The sequence below is a fragment of the Garra rufa genome, chromosome 16 (assembly GCF_049309525.1).
Source record: "Garra rufa chromosome 16, GarRuf1.0, whole genome shotgun sequence".
Lineage (NCBI taxonomy): Eukaryota > Metazoa > Chordata > Actinopteri > Cypriniformes > Cyprinidae > Garra > Garra rufa.
In genome coordinates, this window is record NC_133376.1 from 14,530,708 (window position 1) to 14,545,580 (window position 14,873).

Below are 14,873 nucleotides of genomic sequence, written 5' to 3' on the forward strand. Positions count from 1 at the left end.
GGAATATTGTATCTGTTTTTTAGTGAGTGAGATGAATACATTTTAGAACTAAACTAACATTTTACTCACAATATTTCTCAACATGGGGACAGGAGAGCTTTTAATTAATAAATGGGGGGGAAAAAGTAACTGGTGTTACCCATTTCAAAAAGTAACTTAGATATTTTATTGTCAATTAAAAAGTAATCTGTTACTTTACTAGTTACTTGGAAAAAGTAATACTACGTAACTTGCATTACTTATAATGCGTTACCCCCAACACTGCAAGGGACTCATGAAAAATTATAACTAAACCAAAAAACAGCTGTGGATCATTCAGGTAACAACACAGTATTTGGAAACCTTTGAACGGGGTCACTTTTATAAATTCAACTATTGTTTTCTCTTGTGGACTGTATGTAAACATCTTTAATGTGAAATATATTATTCAGGTCAGTACTAAATAAACAATAACATGCATTTTGTATAATCCCCTATTTTGTAAAATGATTAACAATGGCGATTCTGAAAGGGGGGTGAAAACTTTTGATCTCAACTGTATACTGATGGTTTAGCTTGTACTTTGCATGTCTTTTTGTGCATTAGCCTTTAGCAGCAGACAGCTTGTGTGCTTCAGCTAGAGAAACATCAGTTACACTGTCCTGTGGTCAAAGATCTGTTGCGTTTCACACCCACAGACACACTGTCACAGTCTGACTGCACACATTGCATCACTGCGGGTGACAGTGAGTCATTTGAGCGGTGTGTTATACTTACTGCCCCTGAGTTCAAAGATCTCTCCAATCAGCATGAAGCAGGGCTCAGCCAGTGCGTCCTTCTTCCCGTCTGTTTCATCGCCATAGTCTGAGAGGTCGCTGTCATCCTCACCTTCATCCTGAAACACACACAATCAGATTCAATGGGTCACTGCCCAAAAATGAAAATTCTGTCATTAATTACCCACCCTTGTGTTGTTTCAAACCCGTAAGACCTTTGTTCATCTCTATTTTAACAATGTCCTTACTACCTTTCTGGGCCTTAAACGTGTCAGTTGTGTTGTGTTTAATGACAGAATTTTCATTTCTGGGTGAACTATCCCTTTAAGTTAGCTAAGAAATTGTGTATGTTTGTACCTCCTGGTGTGAGAAGAAGTCTCCTGGCAGTCTCTCCAGGAAGGATGCGAGAGAGAAGGAGGATTTCTTCTGGATGTCGATGACCTTTAGGTGCTCTGGTGATGGGCTGAGAAACGCATATAGCGCCTCGCTCTGACACATGCGCTCATCTGTCAACACTTTCTATGGACGAAACACACACATGCAAACTAAAACTTCATGAGCCTTGAAATGAACTTCTTAAAAACCACAGCCTTGAATCAAATGAGATCAGAAATGTACGCAAAACACAGATACAAATGCTTGACCAAGCACACACTTCCGGCGTACATTATTAACTTAAAAATAATCAGAGGTTTGAAGGAGGTGGCTTAAAGTAAACTGACACAGTGAAACGCTTTAGTGAGCATAGTAAGCATGTTAATGATAAATTATGGAAAACATTTAAACCTTCAATAACTGCTAGATGATTTATGTCTTAGAATAAGTGATGAATGGGGGAAAAAGCCATTATCAGTAGATAAGGGATATGGTGCAGATATATTGTTTCTCTAAAAGTCATTTTGATATTTTTGTCGTGCGGTATAAATATATAAATATAAAAAAACAAGCTAAAAAAAATCTAATAAAAAGCTGAAATAAAATAAAATAAAAAGCAAAAATAAAAAAGATAAAATAAAATAAATAAAAAAGCTACAATAAAATAAAAAGCTAAAATAGAACAAATCAAAAAAGCTAAAATAAAATTAAAAAGCTAAAATATAAAATGCTAAAATATTAAGCTTAAGTATTAAGCTAATATACAATAAAAAGATAAAATCAAATAAAAAGCTAAAGTAAAATTAAAAAGATAAAATCAAATAAAAAGATAGAATAAAACAAAAAAGCTAAAATCTAATAAAAAGCTGAAATAAAATAAAATAAAATAAAAAGCAAAAATAAAAAAGATAAAATAAAATAAATAAAAAAGCTACAATAAAATAAAAAGATAAAATAGAACAAAACAAAAAAGCTAAAATAAAATTAAAAAGCTAAAATATAAAATGCTAAAATATTAAGCTTAAGTATTAAGCTAATATACAATAAAAAGATAAAATCAAATAAAAAGCTAAAGTAAAATTAAAAAGATAAAATCAAATAAAAAGATAGAATAAAACAAAAAAGCTAAAATATAATAAAAAGCTAAAGTAAAATTAAAAATCTAAAATAAAATAAAACAAAAAGCTAAAATAAAACAAAATCAAAAGTTAAAATAAAAACAAAATAAAAAAGCTAAAACAAAACAAAAAGCTAAAATAAAACAAAAAAGCTAAAATATAATAAAAAAGCTAAAACAAAATAAAATGATAAAATAAAAAGCTAAAATAAAAAGCTAAAGTAACATAAAAAAGCTAAAATAAAATAAAATGATAAAATAAAAAGCTAAAATAAAAAGATAAAGTAACATAAAAAAGCTAAAATAAAATAAAATGATAAAATAAAAAGCTAAAATAAAAAGATAAAGTAACATAAAAAAGCTAAAATAAAACAAAATCAAAAGTTGAAATAAAAAAGAAAGGTTAAAATAAAATAAAAAGCTAAAGTATAATTAAAAAGCTAAAATAAAATAAAAAGCTAAAGTATAATTAAAAAGCTAAAATAAAATAAAAAAGCTAAAATAAAAAAATATATATATAACAAAAAGATCAAATTAAATTAAAAAAGTTAAATAAAAAAGCTAAAATAGAACAAAATCTAAAAGTTAAAATTAAAAAATTAAAAAGCTAAAATAAAATAGAAAGCTAAAATTAAATAAAAAGCTAAAACAAAAAAATATATATATATAACAAAAAGATCAAATAAAATTAAAAAAGCTCAAATAAAAAAGTTAACAAAATAAAATAAAAACCTAAAATAAAATAAAAAATAGAAATGTAACAAAATAAAAAGCTAAAGTAAATCAAAAAAGCTAACATAAAATAAAACAAAAAGCTAAAATAAAAGAAAAAGATAAAATAAAACAGAAAAAGATAAAATATAATAAAAATAAAATGATAAAATAAGAGAAGCTAAAATAAAATAAACGAAAAGATAAAATAAAATAAAATAAAATATGGTTGGTTAGAATTTGGCATAATGTTTTGTTTATTATTAAGCATTGAAGCGATTTTGTTTTAAAACGTTATTAAAGTTAACTTAAATATAAAACATAAATTAAATAAGTAAGTGTTTAAAACATCACATATAGACTTTTTAAAGAAAACGTACATTTTGTTCAAGTCAAATATAGAAAACTTGTATTTAAAGAAATACGTTTGAAAATGAGAAAAAATGAGTTTCCTGCAATAAGTTTGGATCAAATGGACATACTGTACATAAAGTATATACATAAATACCACAAGTCAGTGTTTGTTTGTTTTTAATATCACATTCTGGGTGTGACATCACAATGGAACTGTCATCACAGAGAACCCAGTCAGGTATAAATTGAGAACATGAGGCGAAAAATTCTCTTTTTTTCCTAATGACACGTTTCAATACTTGAATTGAACCCTATGGAGAGACTTTTGTCTGCTGATTTTAGAGAGCAGAGCTCAGTTTGAGACACTGCTGAGCTCTTATATGAAGCACTAGAGGAGACAAATTACTTTTAGATAGACAGAATTTCACATCACAAAATCTACAGACATTTTCCACCATTCATTTTATGCTGACAAGTCTGGCTACAGTGAGACTAGAATAGACTCACCTGTAAAAATGTGTTGAGTTGATTTTTGGATTTGTCAAGGAATTTTTGGTCGATGGATTTAAACGGCAGTTTACTGAGTGAGGGAAGCTGGACCTTCTTGAGTGATGGAAAACACTGCAAAAGAAAAAGATAAGATGCATCAGTCTGTGGTTTGGTTTGTTCTGTCATCCATAATGTATATCAGAACTAATAATGGACAACAACATGATGAGTCACTACATTCATTGCCACAGCAACTTGACGATGGCTGCTGCAGAGGGCCATCACAGATCACAAAATATCACACATCGGAGGTGTGGCAGTGTACTGTGAATATCAGCTGTACCTCCGTCAGCTTCCTGTGCAAAGCCTGAAACTCGGTGAGCTTCCTGGTGACGGTCCAGCGGTTGTTCTTGCAATCGTCGTCTTCAGAAAGGCTCACAGCTACAAAGTAACATGCCATCTGCTCTCCATTCTCTTCAGAGGCCTACGACAAACACATACTGTGATTTTAACAAAGCATTGTGCTCACTCTGATTCACACTGTGTATTGAATTTTAGTCTTTTGACTCATTTTTTTTTTTTCAAACATTTTTAACATTTGCATTTCTGCATTCAGCAGATATTTGAGCTAGGACTGTCACTAACGATTATTTTGGTAATCAAGTAATCCATTGATTATTCTGATGATTAACTGAGTAATCGGACAATTATAATTTTTTTTTTGTAGTAAAAAAAATGTCTCTAAGCGAACAAAAGCCTTTTAACTGACTTAAAATAAGGGCTGTCACTAACGATTACTTTGATGATCTAATCAGACAATTGTAATTACTTTTTTGTAGTAAAACAAATAGAACAACAGACTTAAAATTAAAACTAACTATTAAATTGCTAATCGAGTAATCCAACGATTATTCTAGCGATTAATCGAGTAATCGGATGATTAAAATTAGTTTTATTTTGCAGTGATAAAAATAGACCTAAGCGAACAAAAGCCTTTGAAATTACTTAAAATTAGGGCTGTCACTAATGATTATTTTTGTAATCAAGTAATCCGTCAATTATTCTAATGATTAATTGAGTAATCTGAAAATTATTAAAAAAAAATGTTGTAGTCATAAAAACAGACCTAAGCAAACAATAGCCTTTAAAATTGCTTAAAATTACACTATTATTTTGCTAATCAATTAATCCATCGATTATTCTTACAATTAATCAAGTAATCGAACGATTATAATTATTTACATTTTTTGCATTAATAAAAACATACCTAAGCGAAAAATAGCCTTTAACATAACTTAAAATAAGGGCTGCCACTAACAATTAAACTGGTAAACGATTAATCGGCTAATTAATCGGCTGTCACTAATGATTATTTTGGTAATTAAGTATTCTGTTGATTATTCTGACAATTAATCGAGTAATCGATTAATCGATAGACCATTATAATTATTTTTTTTGTAGTAATAAAAACAGATCTAAGCAAACAATAGCCTTTAAAATTACTTAAAATTAGGGCTGTCACTAATATATATATATATATATATCTTTTTCTTTTTCTTTTTTTGCAGTAGTAAAAGTAGACCTAAGTGAACAATAGTCTTTAAAATGACTTAAAATTAGGGTTGTCACTAACGATTGTTTTGCTAATCGATTAATCTACAGATTTTGGTAAGGAAGTATTCTGTTGATTATTCTGACAATTAATCAAGTAATCTGATCATTATAATTAATTTTTTGTAGTTATAAAAACAGATCTAAACAAACAATAGCCTTTAAAATGACTTAAAATTAGGGCTGTCGCTAATTATTATTTTGGTAAAGAGTAATCCGATGGTTATTCTAATGACTTATCAAGTAATCGGATAATTACAGGGCCCTACGATTTCGGCAATGCAGAATTTACTCCTAAAAATTAAATTGATTATATTTTTGAAAGGATAAATCAAAAGTAGGTGAGTACACTTAAATCAAAACATAATAGGGACTAGTGTTGGTGAGTATTAAGCCACAAAAATTCGATCTTAATATGAATCCTGCATGTTCTGTGCATCTCTATATGAATTAATGGCGCAGACACTCGCAGTGTTTTCAGCCTCTGCTGCCTAAATATGAGTACTTGAACACATCAATATGATCTCTAGAACTGCTCTGAGAGTCTCTTCATGAGCATTTTAAAGTTTCTTTTGTGAAAAACTATTGTCATACATAGGCTACAAACAGAAACATGAAGGTCTTCGCAGCAACCTGTCAAAATGAAAGTTCAGGTTAATACATCAGAGCAAGGGTTTAAACGTTTATTTTTAAATTGTGATGAACAGTTAGCATATTAAGAAAGATACTGATGTATTCGTAGTTTTATAAATGATTTACCTTACAAATCTGATCAATTCAAATTACACTTTAGTATGATTTTAAATGGTTATATTGTATCATGCAGCCCTGAAAAACAGTTTAATAATGCATTTCATGAATTCTCGTCTGTGAAATGCGCTACTTCTGGTATTGTTTAGCAAAATTTGTGAGGTAAAACAATTAATTTGACTTAATTGAAATCACTTTCCACACTGTGATGTGTCTGATTCTGGCCAGAACTGAGATGACATGAAAACAATAACAGCTTTGCTTCATCTGAAACCACATGAAGCAACTGCTTTAAAAAAGCTGTGTCATTTTACAGCCAATTAACAGATAAATCGCTAATATACAAGTGACTCACTCCTGAGCAGAAATATGCAAATGCTGCGCTGTTGCTCATCAAAGCTCCAGGAAAAGAGAGTAAAAAATATTGATGGGGCTCTTCACAACCAGCTGTTTAGTTACACAGAACGACGACGGTTAATTAAAAAGACAAGACAAGAAAAGAAAAAATGACAGACATGCTTCTTTTTAAAAGCCACAGTCGACATGCTATATAGATCTATCACATGGCTTCAAAATAATCTGGAGAATTTCTTTAAGAGCGTCGACTTCTTTATGACTGTAGCTATACTGAGATGGTTGTGCTTTGTGAAGTTAAACAGATGGAATGACGGATGATAAAGGAGGATAGCAGGACTGTGTATGATCTGCTGACAGTGTTTATAAAAGAGTCAAACACACAGAAAATTAATCACTGTAGCTTTAAGGAAAGAATGCTGTGACAGTTGAATAAAACATCACAGACAATCAGGCAAATGATGTTATAGTATGTTGCTGTGGTTATCACAGAACTCAATGTAACAAGTGATTATAACAGTGAAGTCAGAATGTGTGAAAACACTGTTACTATGTTGCACTGCGTGGTTTGATCTTTAAAATGTTGTTCTTTTTGAAGTGGAAGTACTTTGTGTTACTGATGTAATTCCTGTGATTACAGCATGTAAATAGCACTTTACATCATGTCCCTTTCTGGTATGCTTGCATGCAACATGGGAAAGTCACCAGGTTTTCCTGGATTACCAGATTTACCAGCTTCTCTTGGCCATGACAGTGAAAGATTAGATATCACCTTACATAGTTTAGAAAGTGTTTCTACCACCCTAGTCTCATGTTAACACTTTTGGCTAGATTTTCAGATAAGTGTTTACTACATGTACTTCCCTTTCTTTGTAGGTGCTCTACTATAATAATGAATTAATTGTATTAAACAAATTTATTTATAAATTTATCACCTGAAAACCATTTTTTCATCTGTAATCACATCAAAAGGATTTTTTTTAACTGATGGACAAGATTTATTTATTTTTTTTTTCTATTTTTATTAGGTTAACTGCAGGGTTATTAACGTTAACTAAACTAAAACCATAAAAAAAAGTTTTCTGTTATTTGAAAAATAAATAAATAAATAAATAAAAATGCTAATTTATTTTAGTTAACATATATTCATTTATTTATAACTTAAAATAAAATAAAATTAACTGAAAATATTTTTATAACTAATAAAACATTAAAAATAAAATGATTTTATTTCAGTTCATATTTATTAATTTACTTATAACTTAACTTAACTTATAACTGAAAAAAATAATATATATACACTATAAAATATAAAAAGTTCAGTTCAGTTAATTTTTATTTATTTAGTCAACTCAAATAAAATAAAAATAAATATTAACTAAAATAAAAAATATATTTTTATAAGAGAAATAAAATAGTAAAAAACAAACAGATTTTATTTCAGTTTATACTTATTAATTTGTTTAACTCGTACAATAAACATAATATAAATAAATATTAACTGAAAGAAAATAAATGTATTTTTATAACTGAAATAAAATTACAAAATACCAATTTATTTACTTAAATTATCAATGGATAAAATACCAATATTAACTAAAATAAAATATATATTTTTATAACAAATAAAATATAAAAAATAAACTGAATTTATTTTAGTTTATATTTATTCATTTGTTTAACTCTTAAATTAAACAAAATATAAAAATATTAACTGAAATAAAATACATTTATTTTTATAACTGAAATAAAATATTAAACAACAAACTGATTTTATTTCAGTTTATATTTATTCATTTGTTTATATGTTAAATTAAATACCAATATTAACTAAAATAAAAATCATTTATTTTATAACAAATAAAATATAAACAAAAACTTATTTTATTTTTTATAAATATTTATTAATTTCTTTATAACAAACTAAATATCAATAAACAAAATAAATATAAACTTAAAATATATTTATTTTTATAACAAATATTATAAAACAAACTGATTTTATTTCAGTTTATATTTACTATTTTATTTATAACTTTAATTAAATAAAATATAAATAAATAAAATAAATATGAACTGACATACTGTTTTTATTTTAGTTTTTAGCTGAAGTACTAAAACTAAAACTGAAATAAAAATGGGAAAGAAATATGAAAATGAAATTATAAAAAGTAATTCAAAACATATAATATAGTCAGTTAAATAATATATAAATAAATAATAAATTATGTGCTATAATACTGTTATATATTAAAATTAAAAAATTGTATTATTAAGTAAAATATATATAGTACGCTTAAAAAATACAATACTTATATTCACATTTCAATTTTTTTCTTTTGTACTTCTTTATTTTATATATGAATTTTCAACCCTAAAATCAGCAAGCTTTTATTTTGGCAGGTTTCTGGCAAGTAATTATATGTGCTGCTGGTTGTAATGCTGCCAAGTGAAACACATCAGTAGATGAAATGTCAGTTTTGCATTTTGCTCAGAAACTGGCAGTGAAAAGCCTCTATTTATGCTTTCAGTCAGAATGGAAATCGCATACAGTATTTCAGTTAGCCAATCTAAAACAGTGATTGTGCATTAACGGCTGTCAACCATGTCAGCAACAAATGAGTATTTACATGGCACATTTTGCAATTTTGGTTGCATACTGACACAAAATATCATTGGTTACCACCATTATGCCACAGATGTTGTTCCCTAAGCTAAACTTGTATTTAACCCAGGATGTTTTCCTACACTGTATTCAGGACTGACCTCTGCGGTGCTGATGACGGCTCTCCAGGTGCCTAGGTTCTCGCACCAGCAGTCCGTCCGCGAAATGTGCAGCTGGAGGTCACTGTGCTCCTTCTCCATGGAGCAGATTTCATCCTTCAGTAATGACACGATCTACAAGAAAGGCATTTTCATGAGTTCCAGCATAAGAGGAAACCACATTCATCTGACAGAAGACAGCAGCCCCTGATCTGAAGGAGAATGGAAACACTGACCCAGAGATCTCTGTTAGCAGAGGAATAAGGAGACCCTCAAGACAACACAATGAGATCACGTCAGACAGAAATCGATTCCTGTCTCAGCTAATGGATTAAATCAAACCACACACAGAGCACAGACTGTACGAACTACAAACTTTATTACTTGATACCAGTAATGGTAACAAATTATGTAAATATTGCTTAAAAGTTATTGCTTTTTATTTTAGGTACACTACTTTTCAAAAGCACAGGGGTTTAAGACTTGTATACTGCCCTCCAAAGGCAAAGCGCAGTAACTACACATTTGGTCACAATTGAATTAAGGCTTAAAATGTACTTTGTGACAACTGTTTTGTCTTGTGACAAAGTCTCCTGGTTCAATTTTGTCCCGTTTCAGAGAAACAAGAGTGTCAACGTGTTTGACTAGCTAGTGTAAAAACTTTAAAGGCATTTTTCTCTGTTGGCGTAGTTACTGCACTTTGCCTTTGGGGGGCAGTTAGCTTAATTTAACATAAATAATGTCTCTTAGATTTACATTATTTAGATCAGGGGTTTTCAAACCTGTCCTGGAGCCTCCCCTGCCCTGCACATTTTGCTTGTCTCTCTCATCTAATACACCTGATTCAAATCATCAGCTCATTAGTAGAGACTGCAAGACCTGAATTGGGTGTGCCTAATAAGGGAGACATACAAAATGTGCAGGGCAGGGGAGGCTCCAGGACAGGTTTGAAAACCCCTGATTTAGATGACATGAAATTTTTGCAATCAGTGAGCTACTGGCGCTACCTGTCGCTTTTTTTTACCACAACACAACAGGGAAAGTAAAATACTGATACGACGCAACATTGTGTTGCTATTGGTTGAAATTTTCAGTTGAAGGGCAACAAGAGAAGCGATGTAAGACTTCACTACTTTCCTAGTGATAAGAAGAGGAGAAAAGAATGGAAAGATGCCTGTGGACGAATAAAACTTCCTAAAGACCAGCGTCTTTGTTCTCTCCACTTTAGCATTGATGCCTTTAAGGTTTTAACCGACCACAGCTACTGAAAGAGCTTACAAATGGCAGAGACAAGAAACACTAGATGCCATCCTGGCAGGATGTAAACATGTCAATGCTTGTCATGACGCCGCAGCCACTGAAGGAGTTTCGCAGCGTGGATTTCACTCAATATCCAGGGGCACTTAGTCTCCTCATGGGGAAAAACAAATTGATGGTTTGGCTTTTGGTTTAGGCTAACATATCCATTGCCACCTGTAAGTTGTGGTAAAAATAGAACTTTATCATCACTTTTGATCAATTTAAAGCATCCTTGCTAAATAAAAGTCTATAATTATATTACCCCCCCCCCCCCAAATAAATTAAACTGCCGATATTAGGATCTTTCTATTCATCAAAGAATCCTAAAACATATACTCAACTGTTTTAAATATTCTTAATAATAATAATAAAATGTTTCTTGAACAGCAAATCAGCATATTAGAAGGATTTCAGAACGATCATGTGACTCTGAAGAATGGAGTAATGATGTTGAAAATTCAGCTTTGATCTCAGGAATAAATTACATTTTAAAATACATTCAAATAAAAAACAGTTATTTTAAATAGTAAAAATATTTCACAATATTACTGCTTTTGCTGTATTTTGGATCAAATAAATGCAGGCTTGGTGAGCAGAAGATAATTCTTTGAAAAACATTAAATATCTTACTGTTCAAAAACTTTTGACTGCTAGTATAACTTCTTAAATCAATGTATACTAATGCTAAAAGAACAAAACTGAAAACTGAAAACAGGTCGTTCAGACGTCATTTATCGGTCTAGCTTCATCTACACCAGTCGACAGTTGTAATATGTGGTTTTCAAAGGAAATTAACACCAGTATTTTCATCATGTCTGGTTTGACCACAGTGACTGAACTGAGACTGTACTAATGCAAAAAAAAAAAAGTACAGACATATATATGCTTTAAATTAATCAACAATGATAATATTTAAGAAATGTCTCTTAAGCAGCAAATCATCATATTAGAATTATTTCTGAAGGATCATGTGACACTGAAGACTGGAGTAAAGATGCTAAAAATTTAGCTTTGATCAAAGAAATAAATTACATTTTAAAATATTTTCAAAAAAACAAACAATAATTTAAATTATAATAACATTACACGATATTACAGTTTTATTATATGTTTGATCAAATAAATGCAGCCTTGGTAAACCTAAGAAACTTTTAAAAACATTTAAAAATCCTAACTTTTGAACTTCGGTGTATGTTCCGTTACATTTAAAACATTCTCATATATAAATCAAAAATGTGAAAGTCACCTTACTTTCTCAATATTTAGATTTTTTTGCACCCAAATATTGTCCTGTCTTAACAAACCACTCATCAATGGAAAGCTTAATTATTTTTTCGCTTTCAAGTGATGTATATATCTCAATTTAAAAACACTGACCCTTATGACTGGTTTTGTGGTCCAGGGTCACGTACTGTATTTCAAAATCAATGGGGCTTTATTTCAGGTTCTACCTTTTTATCAGGTCGTGGTGCATTCTGGATAGAGCCCAGGGCTTGGCGTTTGTACTCCAGCCTCTCGTACAGCTGGTGTAGTTTGGTGGCGGCGTAACTGGCCTGTTCGTTGATGCCTTTGCTGCCTTCATCCAGGGTCACGTCCCCTCCTTCCATCACCTGACACTAAACACAGAAACACAAAATAAAAGTCACACAAATGGCAATAGAGTGTTTGGATATAACAGTCAGGCTCATGTCGTGTTAAACTCACGGCGTCGTCTTTCTCCTCGCTGCTGGACTGTGAGATGCTCCTTTGCTCCTCTCGTTTAATGAGCCGCTCGTACAGGTCGCTCACCAAGAAGGATGGGTAATAGCGCTCCTTCATGGTCCCGTACACGTCTCCCTGGATCCTGTGGAACACATCTGTACCCTTGTTCCCCACCAGCGTCTGTTGGATCTCTTTATAAAGAGCCTTCTCCACTGGGATCTCCCTGCTCTCCACAAAGAAGTTCTGGTAGATCTCTCCAACCAGCTGCGGCACTTCATTCTGCACAGAGTTAGAATATGGAGTACAAATATTCAAACCAGATCTTGTCTTGTTCTTTAAGACATTTAAAGGCAAAACAGGCTTTGTTGGGTTCATCCTTGAAAGTTTGAAGATCTGCAGAGCTCCTGGAACAAAGCTGCATTGTGCTTTTAATGCTTTTGGTCTTCAATGCTCTGCGTTTCAGTGACAGATTCACATTCAGAACCGACAAGCAATAAAACATGGCTAATCTTAATTGCTTGGTTGTTTTTATTCTTTACACAATGTTCCAGACTCCACAGAAACGTTCATCTGTTGTCAACATTTATGACATCTTAACCTTTTTTTAGGACCACAGAACAATGAAAAAAAAAATGCAATTAGCTCTGACACTCCTGGCTAAATGGCAGTACTGGTAATTGCTATTTTAACACAGCTCGACATAATGGGCCGCAGCAATTATACAGTTTTCAGCCATGTGCATTTCTGTGGTCTGACATTAATTTCTGCATAAAAGTGGTAGATAAACGACCAATTAGTAAATTTGCAATTGTGCCACGCAGATTGGCATGAGCTACAGGAAAATCACTTAGAAATATGACTACAGCCCTATTCAGATGGTAATGCTTTCTCATGGGGATGTAAGCTAATTTTAAAGGTCCACTGAAGTGCTTTAAAGCACGCAGCATTATTCTGTGATGTAATATCAACTGAAACAGGAAGACAGGGCAGGACATATCAAGCAGACCCGTCCCCTTTTTTAAATAGCCAATAGCATTTCGTTTATATCACAGGATGGGCCAGAGCCGTTAAAATGGTTAAAGCCGCATTTGACAGCCACAATCTCTTCCATATCGCTATAAAATATACCATTCTGTGTAGAATTCAAATGGGTCCGATCCTTCTGTGGTCTGTGTCGATTCATGCATATAATCCTAGACTTCGTGCTATCATCTCTCTGGACTAAAGCTGACTGTGTGCTCGCTACAGCGGTTCGTGTGACACATCGTGAAACCAGACTTATTTCGCCCCAACGGAAAGCATATTTACACTGTCTGAATCATTCCCTATCGCCTACATAGTGCACTACGTGCCATTTACCATACAGAAAATACAAATTCTGTGAACAAGTGACCGATTTTGAGCCGCAGCTTCACCATCATAGTGCAGGGGGAGGGACACTTTGGATTTTAGAGAGCATTTGATTGGACAGAAAGTTTGTTGAGAAGCTGAAGTGCAGGGTGATGCCATCAAAATCATTGATCCATACTGACAGAAGTTAGAGACTGTAAGTTTTAAATGCTTTTATCTTCTAAATACGAAGTTTGTAATTGTTTTGGAGCACACTAGTTTATAGATAACCTTAAGGCTAACAAATTCATACTAAAAGCTAAAAAGGAAGGCACAGTACATACTATTTTTTTTTTTTTTCATGGAAAAAAAAAATCTCAACTAATGCTATAAACTATATACAACTACTACAATAAGCCCTGTCAGTTAGTACATTACTAAATGTAGTGCTTTGCAAACAAACCTTTAAGTTGGACATAAGGCAGTATATAATATAAAATATTAACTAAATATTTATTACAATAACTTGATGTTAATATGTTTCTAGTCCAGCTTTCATGACGGATTTATTAAAACATGCATTAAATACAAGTTAAGTAAAAATATAAAAATATGTATTATAGTTCATATATTTAAATAAATTCCTTTTTAGAGTTTATTTTTGTTTATTTTGGTCATTGAATGACTTTTTTTTTTGCACTTGAAACACTCATTAAAGGTGTAGTTCACTTTCAGAACAAAAATGTACAGATAATGTTTCTTCAGTCTTAAAGAAATTATGTTTTTTGAGGAAAACATTTCCATTATATGGAGAGAAATCCTGAAATGTATGGTGCCCCCGAGTGTAAACAAGTTTGAAACAACCAAAATGCTGTTTAAACGCAGCTTCAAAGGGCTCTAAACGATCCCAGCCGAGGAAGAAGCGTCTTATCTAGTGAAACAATCGGTTATTTTCGAAACAAATTGACAATTTATATAGCATATATTCAATACAGTTAGGGTATGTCGAAAAACTCCCATCTCGTTTTCTTCCCCAACATCAAAATCGTCGTACATCGTTGCAGAAGTACTGACCCAGTGTTTACAAAGTGAACATACAAAGAAGATCAAACGCCCTTCACAAAAAAAGGTAAAACGATTTTGTAGGGCGATGGGAGTTTTTCTACATACCGTAACTGTATTGACCCAGATTACACAGACTACACATGCACATCACAGAGACGAGACAAGACGAGCATTTTTGAGGTTAAAACGTATATAAATTG

The 14,873-nt window shown here is 31.4% G+C and overlaps 1 protein-coding gene across 1 annotated transcript in view; it reads right to left on the bottom strand.

The window, feature by feature from the left end:
* The window catches only part of snx25 (sorting nexin 25), a 74,611-nt gene that overhangs the window by 11,607 nt on the left and 48,131 nt on the right, over positions 1-14,873 (bottom strand). Inside the window, 7 exon segments of the mRNA XM_073820196.1 lie at positions 757-874; positions 1,113-1,274; positions 3,820-3,933; positions 4,145-4,285; positions 9,283-9,414; positions 12,030-12,194; positions 12,283-12,558. Of these exon segments, the coding sequence (XP_073676297.1) occupies positions 757-874; positions 1,113-1,274; positions 3,820-3,933; positions 4,145-4,285; positions 9,283-9,414; positions 12,030-12,194; positions 12,283-12,558 (1,108 nt within the window).